Raw genomic sequence first — 14,466 nt, 5'->3', positions numbered from 1 at the left:
TACCTAACAAGTCCAAGTAAGTTAAACAAAATCACTCAAGATGGCACACAGAATTTGTATCGCACTCTTGAGGAAATGCAGCAGCAAACTGCAACCGTGAAAAGCAATGCCACCAGGACAAAGACTCTGAGTGACGTTTCCAGGAAGAGATTTATCCACGTAAGCTTTATTGGGCTCCCTTCACCTGGTCCCTTCAGGAGCTCTGGGGATCAGTAGGAACTCCAACCCGATAGGACTTCAGAGCGAACACTAAAATTCCAGGGAATTCTCCCCCCATCGGGGACCCTCCCTTACAACAAGCAGGGGCTGCAGAGTTGCAGAGATAATGGGGCCCACGTGGCCTGAGTTGCACAGACTGAGAGGCCGAGGGGAGCATAAAAGAAACAGCTACCGAGCACAGACCCAGGGCCAGGTTTGTGCTAGCTTCTCTCTTTATCCCCAGAACCGCCCGAGGAAGATGTTATTATCACCAATTTGCAAAGGGGACGCTCGGGCATTCGGTAAATAACTCACCCAAGGTCACCTGGCTGGCAAGAGAGGAACCGGAGATTCAAAGATGCATCTCCATGCCCCCAATCTGTGATCTTCTGTGATACCCCACACTGAAGAGAACACCTTTTCCTCCTCAAGGCACCCAAGTGAAAAACTAACAAGCTGACAGACATCTGGCTGGGGTGAAACCACCTGGTTTTTAGAAGCAGAGAGTGCCCACGTATAGAAATTTCAGCATCTCAGGTGCCTGAGGGGAGGGGGATGGCTGCCGAGTTACAGAGTGAAGAGCAGGCCCTGGAGCTGTGCACTTGGCCCAACAGTGACTATGCAATCCAGTACCAAAGGCGCTCCTTGCCATCACTGGACACCTGGCATTCCGGAACCACACGGGGCCTGGCCACCCTACCCACACGCCAACACTACAAGCGATACGAAACTGGAAATACAGCCAAGCTGGAGGGCTCGGTCTCCTAATGCCACAGGCAGGCGGAGTGTGATGGGGCCGCCCCTAAGGAAGAGCTGTTCCCCAGGTGCACCCACCATGCCACTGACCACACTTACAACCTGTTTTAACTTCCTGTTCAGGTCTCAAACCCCCTCACTGTATCATCCCATCACTCATGTGATTACAAGAAATTTCCAGGGCTGAACACAGACACTAATTTGATTCTTTAAATTAGATTCTGTGAGCCTTGTGAGGGAGGGCTCATACTGCGAGCTCCCACCTCCCATCTCCCTCCTTCCTTCTTCCAGGCATCCCCAAGGAACTGGGGACCCATGACCTTGCAGAAAAATAATCACTCAGACGGTGGCCACCAAAAGCACACAAAAATTTAGAGGGAATGTCTTACTTGTGATAATGTTAGGGGTTATAGCCCCCAAAATTCAAACACTTAAGTTCTGCCCCCACCCCAATAACTGAGAATGTCTTTGGAGACAGGGTCTTGAAAGAGATGACTGAGGTAATGACGTCATGAGGATGGGCCCGAACCCAGGAAGAGGAGGTGAGGACACAAACACCACGGAAGAAGACCTTGTGAGGACACAGTGAGACAGCCATCCACACACCAGGCAGAAGGCCTCAGAGGGAACCAACCCTGCCAACAGCTTGATCTTGGACTTCCAGCCTCCAGAACTGAGAAAATAAATTCCTGCAGCTTAAGCTCCTCAGAGTGGTACTTTGTTAAGGCAGCAAACTAAAACACATACTTTACATGCGGACTTGAGGGAGGGTCCCAAAGGACTTCCCACCTTATTAATAAAAGCAAACTTAAGTACGGTGCTACTGCTATTTACATGTTTCCCAAGTGCCTTAACTGCCCTTTAGTTCCTGTGAACCTCCCATCAGCCTGACCTTGTACACAGGGCCAAGCATTAGCCTCCATTTTGAAAATCTGGAACCAGCCAGGAGAGGCTCAAAGACTTGCCCCAGGTCACATCAATGAAGAGTGGCCACACCTCAGCTAAAACTCAGATTCTGACCCTTCCCCGGGGCCCCTCCGCAGGGCTTACCTCTCAGAAGAGGGGTGTGAACATGGTGCCCGGCGGTGAGCCAGTGGTGTAGGGCCCTGGCTGTAGGGTCCTGCTGGCCCCACACTGCTGGACAGCCCCACCGGCCTCCCAGCCCATGATCTCTTCTTCCAACTGCACTCGGGACCCTAACACATTCGACAACTGCATGGCTCAGCGGCACCCCCACCCCCCGCGGCAGCCCCGCAAGCACCACCTAACAGCAGCCTTCCCGCGCACCGCGGCTCACACAGCAGCCCACAGGCTCATCTCCCAAATTACGCCAAGATATCCTGCAAAGAGGGAAATGCAAATCCAAACCACAACAACGCACCGCCACACTCCACCAGACTGGCTAAAATAGGCAAGCGGGACAAGAAAGGCTGGGAAGGAGAACCCCGATCACACATACGTGGCTGGTGGGAATGCAAAATGGTGCAGCTACTCTGGAATAGTTTGGCAGTTTCTTAAAAATCCAAACACACAACTACATACAACTTAGCAATCGCATTCCTGGGCACTTATCCCAGAAAATGAAGACTTGTGTTCATGTGAAAACCTGTGCATAAATGTTCATAGTAGCTTTACTCATAATAGCCAAAACCCAGATGTCCTTCAGCAGGTGAATGGTTGATCCATCAGATCCATGCCACGGAACACCACTCTGCAATGAAAAGGAACCACCCACTGATACACACAACCACCTGATGAATCTCCAGAGAATTATGCGGCCTGATAAAAATCAATCCAAAGAGGTTTCATGCTATATGATTCCATTCATGTAACATTCTTGAAATGATAAAACTAGGGGCGCCTGGGTGGCTCATCGTTAAGCGTCTGCTTTCAGCTCAGGTCATGATCCCAGAGTCCTGGGATTGAGCCCCACATCGGGTGAAGCCTGCTTCTCCCTCTCCCACTCCCCCTGCTCGTGTTCCCTCTCTCGCTGTGTCTCTATCAAATAAATAAATAAAAATCTTAAAAAAAAAAAGTTAAAACTATAGAAATGGAGAAGAGATTACTGGTTGCCAGGGACTGTGCCGGAAGGAGGAGCGAGGTGGGTGTGGCTAAAAAAGGACAAGAGGAGAGGACCTGGGAGTGATGGCAATGCTCTGTACCTGGACTGAATCCATGCCAATATCCTGGCTCTGTATGGTACTGTAGTTTGGCAAGATGTCACCTAGAGGTAAGTTGGTAATGGGTATATGGGGTCTCTCTGTATTATCTGTTACAAACATATGTGTTTATAATTATCTGAAAATACAAAGTTAAAGAAAAAATAAAAAAGAGGAGGAAGGAAGGATTGAACGATTGAAGGCAGGAAGCAAACAAGAGAAGGAACTATTCACAACCCCTAAGACAATCCTGGTAAGAAGTGATATTCTATGCAAACATTGGCACAACAATAAATTTAAAATTTTTATAATGTTTTCAAAGTAAAATAAGGTTTGTAGAAATATAATATGCCCTAATTTGGTTTTTCTGCAACTCCAGTGAATGAAAATGTCTGCATTTCTATTTACTTACAATCAAATCTAATTTTTCTTCCCCAAAGTAGCAGCTTGTTTTCTACTCTAGATAATAAAAGACATCTCTCTGCAACTCCCACACTCCCAAATTTATTTGGATATTACACTACTCCTAGCAGTTATCATCACTCAGAACTAATCTAAATACACACAAGTCATGCTCCCCAGCACCAAGCAAATGAGACTTTCCCCCAAGAGAGGGGCAAAACACACCATTAAGAAATCACCTTTTGAGGAAAAGTATTCTTGCAGCAAACTGTACCTGTCAAATCCAAACAGAAAACCACTTGTCACTACATTTCTGAACCGTACTTTATTAAATAAAAAATTAATAAAAGCAACACCCCATTGAGTGCTTGGCTGATCTCAAACACGATGCCCCCTTTTCTGCCAACATTATTTCAATGCATCGTCCTTGGTCTTTGTGGTAGCCAGGCTTAGTTCCACCGTCCAGATGGGGAAACCGAGGCTCAGGAAGATGAGTAATTTGCTTATGGGCCACATGAGGAGTAAGAGCCAGGAGTTAAAGGTGTCTGCAGTACACACACCCGCATCCCCTTTGAGCTCTCCGTAGAAAAAGCCAGAACGAAGCACCCACACTTGGGTCCACTGGTGTTCAATCTCCTCCATAACAAAGCTGAAGGCTAGCAAGAGAACCTTACTTTCCCAAACTGCTCTCAGCACCACCTCTGTTGGGTTTCTCTTGCTGCCTTAACAAACGGCCACACGCTGAGCAGCTTCAAAGGGTCCACAGGGATATTCTCCAGCTCCCCAGGTCAGACACTCAGTGGCTCTGGGTCTCAAAATCCAGCTGCTGGCCTGCTGGGCTCTTGTGGGAAGCTCAGGAAGGGATCTGTTTCCAGGCTCGTTGGGGTACTGGCAGAATCCAGTTGTGCCTGTAGGACTAAGGTCCCCGTTTCCTTGCTGGTTGCCAGCTGGGGGCTGCCCTGAGCTCCCTGGGCTTTCTCTAGTCCCTGCAAGGGGGCTCCTACATCTCAGGGCCAGCGACCCCTGACTCCACTCTTCTGTGACCAGCCAGAGAAAGTTCTCTGCTTTGGGGGCCCACAAAGAAAATGCAAGATCATCTCTCCAACTCTAAGTCTCATTACGTTAACCACATCTGCAAAGCCCTTTCTGCCATGTCACGTAACGTATTTACAGGTTCTGGGGATTACGGTATGGACATTTTGGGAAGGGAGCCATTATTCTGCCTCTCACACCAATGAGAGAAGTAAGCACACCATCCTCAGGTGTGACTCTAGAACACACTCCATCTTTTCACCTCATCTTAAGAACAGGATCCATAATAATTTTATTATCGTTGAGACCTCAGACTCTGCCTAGCTGGGGGGATGATGGAAAAGTTCACCCAGTCCAAGCCCTCCGTGGGACAGGTCAAAATTCATTCCTCTGTTAATTAACCAAATCCATAAACACTGACCCACCCAATTCAAGCCTAGGGGGAGACATTAACAGGCTAGTAAATTTACTGGGGGCAACCCCAACCCCCACTGGAATAAATGGGGTGGGGGAGGAGAACAGCATTTCCAGCCTTGCTGAGGAAGCAACAGATCAGCTGTTTACTCCTTTCCCCAATTTACAAAATAAGTAACTGAAGTGTCTCATTTACAAACAATGCTTCTAACAGATTCCAAGTACTTGCAAACAATGAGCTGTGATTCATGTTTCCAAATGAGATGGAGTTTTATCATTTTCTTTCCCCTCGTGATTCATTCATCCCCACGAGTCAGTGGTCGGAGTGGAAGCAAGACCCACCCACGACCTGCCACAGCCCTCCAAGGAAACATAGCCCTGTTGTTAGGCTCCCCCAAAAAACACTGTGCTTGATAAGGGGGGGTGCCCAGTAATTTTCCCTTCGGAGGAAACAGCCCATTAGCTAGTGGGAATGAATCCCTATCCCCTAGCACTTCTGTCTTCCCTTCCTGAGAACCAGTGGGACCCTCCAGTGCCAACTCCTAGAACAGTGGAGAGCTTGGGCTGACCCGGATGTGAGCATCCTCGCCTTCCCTTCTGCCCAGAATCAAGAGTTGCCTAACGGAACTCCAGTCATTTAAAGCTCCTACTGATGCTGAACAGGCTGTGCTGTCCCGTCCCTGCTACCCTGTTCTGGGGCCTCGGCTCCACTGGAGTGAAACCAAGCAGAGCAGTCATTCTCCCCTCCACCTGACAGCCATTCACACTGTTCCTGGAATTGCCTAGCAAAACCATCCAGGACACGGTCCTTTGGAAACTTTTCAACACAGACTTTTCTTAAAACCACAGCATTAGCCAAAGGTCCCCACAGTGAGTGCTAGCTAAGCTTCTGGAAGGTGTGTGATGTCATGGGGAGGGACGCAGCCATGTTCTTGCCCACAGTCACCTCCCTCGCCACCACGGAGACCGCGCTCACTCTGTCACTGAATGCTCCCTTTGGTCTTCCCTAGACAGGACAGTCAAGCAACTCAACAGGTGCCACGCCTACAGCGTCCTCACTGTCATGCTGTGAGCCAACAAAAGGTGTCAATGTTAAAATGCAGAGCTCCAAAGAGAAGCCCCTGCCCACCTCCTGGCGCGCAGTGGGATGGTGTCAACTCCAGAGCCAGGGTTCCAGTCCCAGATGGAGCACTTACTAGTGCTATGAACCACGTATTTTCTCTGTGCCTCTGTCAAGGGGGAGTGACAGGAGTCCCACCCCACCTGCCTGGGAGGGGGAGGCAAAAGCTCTCAGCCAGAGCTCGAGCAGCTCCCTGCCTCCTCCCCAGGGCTGTCTGAGGTCCTGCTCCTCCGCTTGCCTCCTGCCTCTTCCTCCTGCCTCGCCTGAGCGCTCCAGGCACTCACTCTTCCATCTGTCTCTGCTGGGTTCCAGTCCTCAGCTCACTCCTCACACAAACACACACCCCCCAACAGCAGGCTCTCCACAGCAGGGACCCCCACTGTCACCACACCTGAAGCAGTCCCAAACAGAATGGGCACCCACACCTCCCCCATCAGCTGCAGATGGATGGCGACGTTCCTATCAGGGTGGCTGGGATGAAACCATGTGGAAGCACCCAGGGTGCTGCTTACACACTCAGGTCCCAGAGTCATAAAGCCCACCTCTGTCGCTGACCTCCGTGCCCAAGTCTGGGCCTCCACTTCCTCACCTCTAGAAATGGGGTGGGAAGAGAGCTCAGCCATAGCGGTCCTGCAGCAAGAAGCACACACACACACACCCCTCCCCGCGGGCATGTGGAACAAGACGAGTGTGGGCCCAGAAGACCTAGGAGTGTCTCAGGACTGACTGTTCCCACAGCCACTGTCCAAACAGCTCCACTGTCACACCACAGACACCTAATAGAGACAAGCACTGGAATCACAAAAAAGAAAGAACCCTGAGGGCCAGGGCCGCCCCAGAGGCTTGCCCAAGTCGAGGGCCAGCTCTGCAGGAGACCAGCAGTGGGGGTAGGCACGGCACCGCAAAAGCTCAGGGACAGGGGGGCCTGCCCGCTGCGGGTGCAGAAGCCCCAGGAGGAGCCCCGAGAGGCGCAACCTGGCGGCCAAGGTCACAAAAGGCCTTACAAGTCAGGCAAAGTGCAGCCTGGGTGACGGAGATAATAAAGGAGCAGGAGGAAAGTTAGACGGAAAAGTATGAAGGTCCAGGGTCCGGGATCCCGGAGAGCAGCCAGGGCCCCGACTCCCGACACGGTGGGTGAGAAAGGACGGGCTGGACCCCAGACTTCTGGCAGCCAGGCTGCAAATCCCCGGTGAGGAGGACAGCAGGGCGCAGCGAGGGCTGGGGTCCGTCTGTTCTGCCATCAAGGAAAGCCTCGCTCTCTGGAACGTCCGTACACTCGCTCGGTCCGAAATGTGAACTGGCAACCCGACTCCCCCCACTCCCCGCAGGAAACGACAGAGAGCGGCGGAGCCAAAACAGTCCCGCCCCCCGCAACCCGCTCCCCGAGCGCGGGGGCGCCGGAGCGCTCGGCCCGCCGCTCCGCTCCGGGGGCCCCGCACGGCCCAGGCCGGGCCCACCGAGTGGCGGGCAGGGCGCCCGGCCCGCCCAGGTCGCGCGCGCCACTTCCCACCGGGAGAGAGCACAGCTCCTCGCTTGGATCCCTACAACTTGCAACTGCCCGCCCGGGGAGCTCCAGACCCTGCACGCAGCTCCCCCCAAAAGCAGAAAGCCGCGGCCGAGCAATGACCCCGGGACGGCCTGGCCCCGGCCAGCCCACCCGAAGGCTTCGGCCGCGGACAGAACGGGGTCTGAGCTCGGGCGGCCGGGGAGGCTGGAGGGCTCCGCCACGGGTGCCCGCCCGGCGGCTGGGGGGGGGGACGCCCGGGAGGTGACACGGCCCGCCCCCGCCCCCGCGAGCCCCCGGCCCCGCTCGCCCGCGCTCCGGAGGGGCGCCGGGCACTCGGGCCGGGCCGGCGGCAACAGGCTCCGGCGCGCCCGCCGCGCCCCGCCCGGCCCCGCCGCCCCTCCGGAGCGCGCGCCGCGGGGAGGTCGGGCAGGCCGGGCGCGGAGTGGGCGCGCGGAGCTCACCCACGCCGTATTTCTCCTCTCTCTTGGTGGGCACCCAGCGCGTCATGGCGCCGCCGCGAGAGCCGCCGCCGCCGCCGCCGCCGCCGCCGCCGCTCGGGCAGGAAACTCCGCGCCTAGGCCGCCATTTTCCATTCCCTTCGAGCCGCGACAGGATGGGGAGGAAAAAGTTTGCGGCGGAGGCGGTGTCATGTGGGACGGGGCGGGCGGAGCGTCGCGGGCCGGATGGGAAAGGCCGGGAGCGCCGGCGAGAGGCGGGCCGGCCGGGGGCCCGGGAGCCCTGCCCCTGCGTCTGGCACCGCGCGCCGCAGCCTGGGTCTCCCGCGCGCGGCCCGCGGGACCCCCCCCCCCCCGGGGACCGTGCCGCGGGGCGGCGGCCGCTCCGTCCGCGCGGAGTCCCCGGACCCCCGGCTGTCCCGCGACGAGAGGGGGGCGCCCTGGGCGGAGGGGCGACGGGGGCTCTATGAGACTCGTGAAGCTCGGGGCTTGCACAGCACGGGGCTCAGACGGCGGACTCGGGTTCCGCCGCGGTGCAGGGAGACCCGGAGCGGGGCAAACCCGGAGGTTCCCTGGGAGGAGCCTGCCCGGCACGTGGTCCTTGCGCTAAGCGGACGGACTTGAACTGAGCACCTAGCCGCCGCCTGGGGGGCGAGGCGGTGCCGAGTGGAGCAACTACAAGTAGATGGCTTAGCTCTTCGTGCTCGGGCGGGGACGCCCAGGGCGGGTGGGAAGGAAGGGGTGGTGCAGTGCTGGTCCGGGAGTGCTGCCCGGGGAAGTGACCTCTCGCTTGAGTGTTGAATGAGGGCAGTTACCCCGAAGAGCCGGGAGGGAGAGGCAAGAAAAGCCCCGCCGAGGCCCAGGGGCTTCGTCCTCCTCGGGATCGCAGAAAGTTCTGCTGGTTCAGTAGGACTCAGCGTCTGTGAAGGAGGGGAAGAGAGGAAGTGGGGAGAGGAGCGAGCTGGGAAAGGAAGGCTCGGGTCAGGCGTGGAACAGACGCGCAGGGGCTCTCCGGGACCTGGTCATCGCCCTGTAGGTGAGTTCTCAGACCCTCGGGGTTTCCACACCAGTAAACACTGGCGCTTCAGAATTCTCCACGGAAAAACTTAACACACACATCTATGCATTCTTACCATAATGTCAGAAAGGAGTAAGAGTTTAAAACCAAGAGAAGGAGGAAGGAGAGATCCCAGAATGTTCAGTAAGTGGAGTTAATTTGGAATAATATTAAGTGGCTGTCCTCTCTCATGCCCCCAGTGACAATGGCAGTAGGGCTGGGAGCCTTCAAGAACTGGAGGAAGGCTGGTAAAAAGGATGAAAGGCTCCATGGGGTAGGAAGGGCACTGGGTGGCAGGGCTGGGAAGGGAGCTAGTAGGGCCTAGGGAAGGCCAGGTGGGCATAAAGAATGCCCTTGCCTGCCCTTGGGGCCACTCTGAGCCAGGGAAGTCTAGGCATCCCACCCAGAATGCAGATTAAGTACGCTTTGGAATGCCCTGGGAGCCTTTCAGTCTGCGTGGGTGTGAGAGAACCTGCTGCATACAAGAGGATAAGGTGTGACTCGAGAGTTCATGGGATATCAACCACAGGTTCATAGAAAGTTAGCCTTATTCTACTAATAAGGAACTTCAGTCCCACAGAGGAAAGGGGCCTGGGCTCCATTCACATGTGGCTTCATGCACACTCTTAAAGCCTTCTGTGGAAATTAGAAACCTCAGGGGCTCAGACCCTGAACCCATGGCCTGGTGACTCTGACCACTTGAAAGAGAAGCAACTGTGAAAGGACTGGACAGGAGCAGGAGGGTGCCCCAAGACAAGTGACATGGTGGCCTGGCTCCTCCAGGTCAGGAAGGGCTTCCCTGAGAAAGCAACATAAACCCAATATTTAAGGACAAGCGGAAACTAGCTAGGTGAACTGCTGAGGAAACATCATGTACAAAGGCCCTGGGGTGGAAAGGAACACATATCCCTCAAGGACCTGAAAGACCGAAGCACAGGGGAAAATGAGAAAGGGACACCAAATGAGTCTGCAGAAGAGTCTTGCTAGTAATTCTGATTCTGCAAAGAAAACCTGGTAAACAAATTTTGGTGATACTTACCTTCTCTTTTATGCTTAATTTCAGTTCTGCTTATGTGGCTATACATTGGGGAAGACGGGTGTTGTAAGTGAAAGACCAGGGGCCTCCGAGTCACGCAGACTCAGGAGGCCTGAGCTAGCCATTTCCCTTCCATTTCTGGTCATTCTTCTGTTCTGAGCCTTAGGGTTCTGATCTTCCCACATATAAACTAGGCGTAATAGTACCAACCTCATGAGGCTCTCGAGGATCACAGGAGTGACTACGTACATAAGGTACCGTAACTATGGCTGGCTTCCTCCTCTGATGCTGCCTCCAGGTTCTCTGTCTGATAACCTCATGGTTCACATTTTCTAGAACAGTGGCCACTTGTGCTCTGATAAAGGTGACCCACTGAATATGTAAATAAATACATAATTGTATATTTTTGTAAGACTGTCATATAAATGAATTTCTAAATCAGAACTTTAGAACTCCAGATGGACCATGGACCATGTGTTTGAGACACAGAGGCTTTGGTCCCATTCTTGCAAAGTGTGCCCAAGCTTGGCTGAGATGTTGTACATGTGGCCACAGCTCTTGCAGCTCTGAGGTTTGTCAGCACTCCCTGGCTGATTTCAGCAGTGGTCTTATCTTGTGGTTCTAAATCAAGTCCATGGCCCTGGCTCCTTACCCTGTGGTTACATGAGCTTGGGACTGACTACATCTCCAGTTCCAGGCGCCCTGCATGTTGCGGCCAGTTGGCATTTTTAACTCCTGAGTCTGCGTGCCTGGGCCATGGATCTCAGCGACACCTGCCAGGCCTCATGCAGGACTTAGGTCTGTGCTGGGCTTGTAGGTGTGATCTGCCCAAGAGCACTGGAGTTCCTAGATGTCCCAGTCCTGAACATCAGTGGGAGTTCAGACTAGTGACCTCCTCAACATATGGCAGAATCTTGAGATGGAGCCATGAAATGTCATAATCTATATTACAGTTTCCAATTTTGAAAATTAAAATTGTCTTTACTTTGAAAAAAATTTCCATATTTACAGTACAAACTCAGGAGGTATATTTAGCAAAATCTTGCCCAGTGGAGATGCCAGAAAGCACAGTGATTAGGGGGAGATATTAATTTGAGGTGGGCGATAGAGGGAACAGGACCTGGATGTGGGGTTTGATACAATTCAACACGGGCTTGACCACAGAGTGCTTGTCACTTGAAAGGGGAGGGACGTGGACTTGCAGTGAGGCATCTAGTTGCTGCCCCTTTTGAGCCAGTGGCAGATATCCACATTGTATTAGATGACCAGGCATGTGGTCACAGTGCACAAGGTGACATAGCAGAGAAAAGGTATATTCAGGACTTTACAGCTAAACTTCAGTTTACAGAGATGATCAAGAAACAAGTTAAATGACATGACATGAAATATAGTCAGACAAAGATAGAAGGTGGGACCTTCTCTAGAATGCTGGTCTGGTGTCGTCAATAAGAAAATATTACAGAAAAAAAAAATGGGTAGATAGGAAAGAAGCATTCTAGATTTTGAAAGACTTAAGAAATATGACCATTGACGGCATACTGCCTTTTTTTTTTTTTTAAAGATTTTATTTATTTATTTGACAGAAGAGACATAGCAAGAGAGGGAACACAAGCAGGGGGAGAAGGAGGGAAGAAGCAGGCTTCCCCGCGGAGCAGGGAGCCCGATGTGGGACTCGATCCCAGGACCCTGGGATCAGGGCCCGAGCCAAAGGCAGATGCTTAACGACTGAGCCACCCGGGCGCCCCAGCATACTGCCTTTTAAAAAGCACTCTAGGGGCGCCCGGGTGGCTCAGTCGGTTAAGCGACTGCCTTCGGCTCAGGTCATGATCCTGGAGTCCCGGGATCGAGTCCCGCATCGGGCTCCCTGCTCGGCAGGGAGTCTGCTTCTCCCTCTGACCCTCCCCCCTCTCATGTTCTCTCTCTCTCTCTCATTCTGTCTCAAATAAATAAATAAAATCTTTAAAAAAAAAAAAAGCACTCTAAAAGATGTTAAAGACGAGCGATTTTAACTATGAACCAGTCTTAGATAGTATTTTTAAATTATTATTTATTTTGCTAGATGTGATCATGGTATTGTGGTTATGTTGAAAAATGCCCTTGTATTTTTGAGATATATGCTGAAGTGTTTAGAAGTGAACTGTCATTGTGTTCATCACATACTTTCAAACACTGCAAAAAGGGATGTCTGGGTGGCTCAGTTGATTAAGCGTCTGCCTTCGGCTCAGGTCATGATCTCAGGATCCTGGGATCAGAGCTCCCTGCTCATCGGGGAGTCTGCTTCTGCCTCTGCCTTTCCCCCTCCCCCCCTCCCCGCTCATGCTTGCTCGCTCTCTCAAATAAATAAATAAAATCTTTTTTAAAAATAAGATAAAATACTGCAAAAAAAGATGAAATTGTTCAATCTAGGTGATAGGTCTATGAGTGTTTCACCTCTACTTTTTTTATATGTTTGAAATCTTTTATAAAATAAAGTCAAAATGGGGGAAAGGAAGGGCTTGAGATTTAAAACCCAACTTGAGAAACAGTAGCCTGGACTGTCCTCACTCAGACAGGTCAGCCTCTGCCTTGCCCCCCAGGTGCGCTGCTCAGCATTCTCCGTGAAGATTATGAAGGCAGACCCTCGGTGTTAAACTTCAACCAGCTCTGCAGAGCAAATATGTTGTTCAGTAGAGGATTCTGCCTGCTACAGCAATGTGCCTGGTGGGCAAATGTGACTACGAATATAAATGCACACCAAGCAGTCCTTCCCACACTGAGTACACAAAGAAATGAGCTCTGGAGCTGGGGTCCAGGACACCTGCAGGAGACGGAGTGTCCTGAAATCAAAGGAGCCCTGGATCTGGGTGGCAAGGCAGCCGAGGCCTTGCCCTTAGAGCCTTGATGCTCTCATGGTCCCCCAACCATGAACCTCAAGGTCCTCCAGTGGTGCAGGATAGTTATCATAGAATCAGCCAGACATGGTGACCAAGACCTTGGCAGCTATCTGACTCTGGGGAAGTTAACCTGGCTGCTGGTCTTTAAAAGAGTCTGATTTCTACGGTGTTGTGAAGATTTAATGAGATAACTTTAGCAGGGCTGAACGCTGGTAGGGGCTCCAGAGGAACGAATGGTTTGCAGGCACCAGATATTAGGCAGTGCTGGTCTGTGATCCCTGATAGAAGGAAAATGAATGGAGTGTGTCAGCACAGTTGCCCGGCTGGCTTCCTAGAGGCAGTTTTGGGGCTGCAGCATGGGAAAGGGGACTCACCCAAGCCTGGGGTCTCACTCATTGGAGACAGAAAGTGGAGTTCAGAGAAGCCACGGCTGCTAGGACTTGAGGGTCAGAGTATCCAGGAGCATGGGGCTGCCCACACACAGAGAGAATCCCAGAGATCTGCAAAAGGGCTGCCTTTGGTCTTTGAATACTATACCTGTGTGGATTAAAACTTCATGAAGCCAGCTGTGAAAATAAGACCAGAAAGTAAGAGGCCCCAAATAATTCCCAGAGCTCACACAGTACTTAGTACTCCCTCCAGGCAGTGTACAAAGAGCTCATAAGATAGACTGGGACAAGTACGGGTCTCCAAAGGATCACACCTTTGTGGTGGGGCTCCATTAGCCCTAAACTAAAGGCTGCTCTAGGCCATAATAAAGCTGAAAAACAAGCTCGAAAGAATGAAACTGAGCCCAAGTAACTTAATAGCGCCAGGACAAAGTCCATTGCGATCTAAAAGAATACAATAAAATCCAGCACCCAACAATGTAAAAGGTCATGATGTCTGGCATCCTACCAAAAGTGACCAGGCATGCAAAGATGCAGGAAAACATAACCCATAACCAGGGGGAAAATATCCATCAGTAGTAACAGATACAGATACAAAAACCTTAAAGCAGTATTATCAATATGTTCCATGTACCCAAAAATGTAGAGGAAAACACAAAAAATACTGAGAAAAACAAACAAAAAACAAAAAAACCCTGAGACTATACAGTCAGAATAAGTGCCCAGAAATGGAAGCTATTATGGTCATGGTGGGATTGGTGGTAGATATCTCTAAGGTACCCTATTCTATCTGGGAAATTCTGGGATTCTCTCAGCCTCTTCCTTTTGAACTTATTCCAATGAGACCCTTCCTGTTTCTGGTTCTGCACATGCTCACTGCTACTGTGGGCATGGGACAGGGGTGTCTTGGCCATGTGAAGAGGTGGTCAGGAGTTACAGTGGGCATCTGTTGGGTTTGTCTGCCCCCCCTTCCTTTGGACAACACCATCTTGGTTATCCTTTGGGGACCTACTGTTATGCACTGAACTGCATCCCCCAAAATTCATATGTTGAAGCCCTAACCCCCAG

General features: G+C 52.1%; 1 protein-coding gene across 2 annotated transcripts in view; it reads right to left on the bottom strand.

Moving 5' to 3' along the window:
- DOCK1 (dedicator of cytokinesis 1) overlaps nucleotides 1-8,216 on the bottom strand; it is a 488,408-nt gene extending 480,192 nt beyond the window's left edge. For both annotated transcript variants that reach the window (XM_034986026.1, XM_034986046.1), the window contains exon 1: nucleotides 8,050-8,216. In XM_034986026.1, the coding sequence (XP_034841917.1) occupies nucleotides 8,050-8,095 (46 nt within the window). In that variant the 5' untranslated portion in view covers nucleotides 8,096-8,216. The remainder of the gene's footprint in view (nucleotides 1-8,049) is intronic.
- Between the last annotated feature and the right edge of the window lie 6,250 nt (nucleotides 8,217-14,466).

The sequence above is a fragment of the Mirounga leonina genome, unplaced genomic scaffold, assembly GCF_011800145.1.
Source record: "Mirounga leonina isolate KUSES-001 unplaced genomic scaffold, KU_Mleo_1.0 Mir_114, whole genome shotgun sequence".
Taxonomy (NCBI): domain Eukaryota; kingdom Metazoa; phylum Chordata; class Mammalia; order Carnivora; family Phocidae; genus Mirounga; species Mirounga leonina.
Note: the sequence above shows the minus strand (reverse complement) of the source record. Positions and strands in the feature narration are given on the sequence as shown.